This window comes from Pteropus medius, unplaced genomic scaffold, assembly GCF_902729225.1.
Source record: "Pteropus medius unplaced genomic scaffold, Ma_sr-lr_union100, whole genome shotgun sequence".
Lineage (NCBI taxonomy): Eukaryota > Metazoa > Chordata > Mammalia > Chiroptera > Pteropodidae > Pteropus > Pteropus medius.
Genome location: NW_024344370.1, coordinates 7,745,937 through 7,751,936, shown reverse-complemented (window position 1 = coordinate 7,751,936; position 6,000 = coordinate 7,745,937). Strand labels below are relative to the sequence as shown.

Sequence of the window (6,000 nt, the reverse complement as noted above, 5' to 3'; positions counted from 1 at the left end):
GTTGGGGAGGGTACAGAAGAGCATGAGAACAATGTAATTAATAGTAAATTAGAAAAGAGGCAAGAGAGGGCTCTTTTTTAGATATTCGAGAATGTGAACACCATGGAATGACTTGGTGTCACAGTTCTGATTGCTGGGATTACTTAAAATTTACAGGGTGGTGCCTTAGGACTGATTATTGCAGTTGCTTCCATCTAATCACTTTGCATATCAATGTTTCTATGGAAGATGGCTTTCAAAGTTCTGAGGATAGAAGAAACACCTTTTCCTCTAAGAATAGTAGCTCTTACTATAACCTAGAGGAGAATCAGAAGGGTTCCTCCATCCATCCTACCACTGTAAACCATTGGTGATACATCTGAATCTTGGTTAGCATTGACTTTTTTCCCTTTTATTCCAAGGTTCAATGATATTGGAAAGAAGAGTCTGAGAAGAATAAGACAGGGCCAAGGTAGAAGCATCATACAAAACTAGAAAGGGCTTAGAGATGTGCTTACTCAGATCTCGGCCAGAGAAATATTGATGGGGTCAGTACAGGAGGAATGAATCATCATGAGTTCTGCCCTGGAGTACCTCGCCTCTCAACAAATGGGGCCTGAGTGTTGGAGCTCATTTGTGTTGTGATAAGGGTATGTAGTAGGGTGGAAATCGGGGAGAGAAAAGAGAAGGAAAGTCCTAAATAGTAGAAAAAAAAGGAATAGGCAGTATAATAACAAATTTAGAATCTTTCTTATTATGAAATACCCTTATTTCTTAAACTGTAAAATAATTTTAGAACACCTTATCTTATTGTTTTAAAATAAAATAAGGGCAAATAAGCAAGCAGAGTATGATTCAGATAGGACCAAGATATTCAGTGTTTCTCATACTTTTCCACCAAAGCATCCATATTGGAACGGGGCCTGGAGAAATGTCCTGCTATAAGTCCAAACTTTCTAAAAATTGTTTTATTTCGTTTTTTTATTATTTCATTTAAAAATTTATACGAATTTTGTTATATTCTATAATTTGTTCATTTATTTTATTATAAAAATGTTTTAAATTAGTTTCTGTGGAGTAAAATGAACACTTTGGAAGATGCATCATATCTATTCTAAGGTTTCATGTATCTCTGAGTACAAATTGAGAAACAAATATTATAAACACATGCTATTTGAGTATTGTCCTTGTATATTCTTACCTCCATAGTAGGTGGAGTCTTTCTTGTTCTTCTAATCCAAGCTATAAAGAAAAATAATATTTAAATGTAAGTTTTCCATAATTTGCACAAACATTTCACTCATGCATACATAGTAGAAATATTTGTTGAGCATCTGTTATATATTGTTTTAGGCACTAAAGGTACAACAGGGAACAGAACATGAATTCCCTCTCTACTATAGCTTATATACTAGTGAAGGTATAGAAAAGAAATATATAAACATACGATGTCAGAAGGTGATTTGTGTCATAAAAAAATACAACAGTTTGGGAAGATAGAGAGTGGACATTTTCATATCTAAAGTTGTACCTCATATAATCATTTGAATCAAGTTAGTGTATGTATGGCATATAGGCCAAATCACAATAAACTTCAAGGCAATATCAAAATTACATATCCTGAAAATATGAATTAGTTATTGCTCAATTTATAAAGGAAGGAACATAGAAAGTTTTACTTTACAGAGACTTCTAATCTGTTCTAGCAAGCAGCCTAACTCCTATGGTTGGTATCAAGTATTAGCTCCAACACTTGGGAAATGAGCTGCAGAGCAGAAGGAGCCCGTATTTGTGAAATACCTACTGAACACTGCACTAGACGCTTTACAGCAATATGAAGGGAGCAGGGCCGATGCCCCTACTGAAGTACATCGGAATCACTGATATCAGAAAGAAGGCTCTGAGAAGAGCATAAAGAATGATGTGATTAATAGTACATTAGAAAAGAGGCAAGAGCAAGCTCTTTTTAGACATTTAAGAATGTGAGCACCATAGATGGAATGACTTGGTCTCAACTGTTCTGACTGAAGCTTGTTTGAGATGTTGGGATCTCAAAGTGCTTAGGAGAGTAGAGGCACATTTTTGGGGTTCAAATCCCAACTCATCACATACTTGAGGCAAGTTATTTAATTTTCTAGGCATCAGATTTCCCAGGTGTAAAATATAAATTATAACAGTATCTATATTTTAGGGTTGTTATTAAAGGTACATGAAATAGTATATATAAATTCTTAGCTCAGAGTCTGGCATACAGTAAGTATACAAGTTTAAATTGTTACTACCATTATCACTATTATTCAGCAAATCTATATTTTTAATAGCAAACTCAAAAAAGCAAAGATCAATAATATCTGTTTGGCCTATGAGGATATATAGGAAACTGAAGAAATATACTGTAGGGACTATGTCTTTAAAAAGTAAAAAAACTATTTTATCATGTTAGTTGATTCAGTCTTCATTACAAAATTGTGAAGTATCCTTATTTGATAGAGAAATTAAATAAGTTTCCCAAATTAAGTAGTAATGGGGAGTGGGACTGGAATCCAGATCCAACCCTGTCTCTGGCTCAAAAAACCATCCATACTCCACCAAGCAGTCTCTCGAATTTTGGTAAGCAACAAGCAAAAGACCAGGAAGAGAAATAGGTTGTGAAACTTACTCCATGTAAGGAAATAAGAATTACCGACCCCATTTTACAGACTGGAAACTGATTAAGCAACTTGTCTAAACTCATGTGACTAGTGAGTGGTATACTGGGAATCATACTCTGAACTGGCTCTAAAATCTGACCAACTCCATCAGTCTGCCTCCTGTCATCCAAGGTCCTGCCCTCATACAAGCCCAGTAGTGAATGAATGGCTGTTGGGGCAGAAATAACAACAGTCAACTGCTGTCCTGGAATTAATTACTTTTTTTCTGCTCTATTCTCTCTTGCACTGAACCCATACCTCTCTAATATAGTCCAGCATTTTGCCTTCTCTACTCTTGTTTCTGAACTTCTATCCCTAATTACCCTTTTCTGCACTGTCTTTCTTATTAGCTTCCACTTCAATTTGGTCCATTTCTAGCCACAACTTGCACAAGTTTTATATTCTTTGTTAGCCTGTAAGGTTATCAATCTATCCATGGGATATTTATTTTCCTACCACCTAAATGCTTGAAAGAGTAGGTATTTCATACAGCTGTTGAACAAATACTTCCACTATAAAATAATTCCACTATAAAAATACTTGTTTTAATGGGAGTTTTGACTTGTATTAGAAAATCCAGCTTAGTAATAGCAAGATTCCTCTGTGCAATCAAGGAAAGAAGTAGTTTACAGAATTTTTCAACTGCCTCTTTATGGTCAAAATAAAAGTTACTTACCTATATTTATATACTTTTTTTTTTTCTTGGAAAGAGGCTTCTTTTAAAATAATTCAACATGAGCCATATAACTCTAAAAGGTTTTAAGTGGTATATCTTCAGTTTTAATCTAGATTAGAAACTTAATTCAGAAAAATCACTGGTAGGGCAGGGGTTGGCACACTACAGCCTGCAAACCAAATTCAGTCAACAGCTTGTTTTTACACTTTTAAATGGTTAAAAAAATAATCAAACAAAAAAACAACATTTCATGACACATGAAAATTTATAGATTCAAGTTTTCATGTTCACGAATAAAGTTTTATTGGAACACTGGCACATTTATTTGTTTACACATTGTCTATGGCTGCTTTTGTGCTACAACAGCAGAGTTGAGTAGTTGGAACAGACCATATGACCAACAAAGCCTACAATATTCACCATTTGACCCTCTAAAGAAAACGTTTGCTTATACTAGGGCTATTATTAAGTATAAGCCTTTTAGCAATAACTGTATATCTTGATTCAAAGACTTTCATAGTACTTATGATAAACATTAAGTATTACATTTTTTACTAATGATTACCATGTATTCTAGCATCTATGAACGCATATTGTTGGCATTAGAGCCTGCTGAAAAAGTATGGGGTGGTACAATGCACACTTACTATCGTCATGAGTATAAAAACTCAAAACAACAATTTGTCTTATTGATGAGTTTACTAAACAGCATTTTCAGGGTTTTTTTTTTTGGTAAAGTTAGAAAAAGAAAAATTCTTCAATAGAATGTAAATAATTTTTAAAAATCCCAAAGTAGATTAATTGGTTGAGGAAACCCTGATATGTGTTTTCTAAAGCTTATTGGTTTTACATACTTTTATAAAATTCATTATAGATGTAAGAATGTAATATAACTCAGATAATGTATTAAGTACCACCTAGACTATTTACTCTCATAGGACACTATTTTCTAAGAAAGCTACAAAGGATTCCTTTAGCTTTGCTTTAAATGGCTGTTTAATCTAGATAGAAAAATGCAATTGCTGAAATAAATTTGTATACTTATAATTCTACATTAACTAGATACTTGAAATATCTTCTTGAGATGATGATTGATGCCCATTCTTTATTATGCATCCAATAAAGGTTACGATTGGAAAATTTTAATGTGACCACTCATTTATATAATTATCCCTAGTTTCCCACTCACTACATACAGCAAAACAAAGGAGATGTCCTGTTGAAGGTTGGCAAAGTTCAGTAGGAGAAATGCATAAAAATAAGCAATAATATCAAATCATTACATTTCTTTTCTTTTTTTTTTTTAACCCCAGAACAATCTGGAATCGAATGTCTATCCAATTATAAATTATATAATGATTTTGCCATTGCTAATTGTATCTGTATGGTGGGTTCTATATCAGTCTTCATTATAATGTAACCATTGTTTGAAAAGAAATTAGCAAGATAACTGGACAGTTTATGCCTTAAGATTCTAGCATTCTTTCATCAATGTTCATTTGCATTCTCATCAGTATGCATGAGATTTTCATTGAACTTTAATACCCTTATTGGAACATAACATAATATAATGAACATAAAAGTGAGTATGCAAATTAAAGCTCCCATTAATCATGAAAAAGGACTAGAAGAAGGAGGCAGAAAAATACTTCATGAAGCATACATTCTTCAAATCTCCATAGGCTAATATACTTTTAGAGCATTGACAATAGGGGTTAAGGTAAATGAAACATTTATCACCAGATTCAGTAGGTGACCATTGAATTGTAGAAAGGTTATGAACAGTCTGCTCCCCAAAGATATATCAGAAATATGTGTTGTTTACTTTACATAAGGAAAAGATGATATTGTAATAAAGCCTCATTTTTTAAAAAATAATCTTTGCCAGTTCTGAGTGTTGACATATCATAAAGAACTATAAAAATCAAAAATCCATATTTTTTGAAGAATTTGAAAATTCTTCAAATGATATATTACAAAAGGAGTCATTTTCTGATTATTGACCCTGAAGCATATCTTAAGATACTATTAGATTTTGTTGGCACATTTAAGTTACAAATTTTGTGATGTTCATGGCTATTTCTGTTCTTTTTTTTCTTAATGAACTTTATTGAGCTATAATTTATACAATACAGTGAAACCATTTTAAGTATGCAATTCCTTGAGTTTTCACAAATGTGTACAACCTTGTGACCAGCACCCCACTCAGTATATAGAACATTTCCAGCACCCTCAAAAGTTCTCCAGTATCTCACTACATACAAACATCCACCTAACCCATCCACAACCCCCAATGAGTGATATCTTTTCTGTCACTATTGATTAGTTCTGCCTTTTCTACCATTTCATATAAATGGGATTCTTATAGTATGTACTCTTTCGCATCTTGCTTATTTTACTCAACATAATGTTTTCAAGGTCATTTATGTTACCTTGTGTAGAGAAGATAGTAGCCTCCACAACCCCCACATCTTAGTATTCAGGCCTTTGTCTGATCTCTTCTTTTTGAGTGAAGGTAGAATCTGTGCCTTATTTCTAACTATGAAAATATAGCAAGGGTGATAGGATATATGTCAATATATATAATTCATTACTTGTATCAACAATGCAGAATTATTAGTCTTAGATTAAACTCTCCTCCAGACCCACCTAACA

General features: G+C 33.1%; 1 protein-coding gene across 1 annotated transcript in view; it reads right to left on the bottom strand.

The window, feature by feature from the left end:
- NDUFAF2 (NADH:ubiquinone oxidoreductase complex assembly factor 2) overlaps nucleotides 1–6,000 on the bottom strand; it is a 124,257-nt gene that overhangs the window by 35,154 nt on the left and 83,103 nt on the right. The window contains exon 3 of the mRNA XM_039869996.1: nucleotides 1,181–1,221. Coding sequence (XP_039725930.1) covers nucleotides 1,181–1,221 — 41 coding nt within the window. The remainder of the gene's footprint in view (nucleotides 1–1,180; nucleotides 1,222–6,000) is intronic.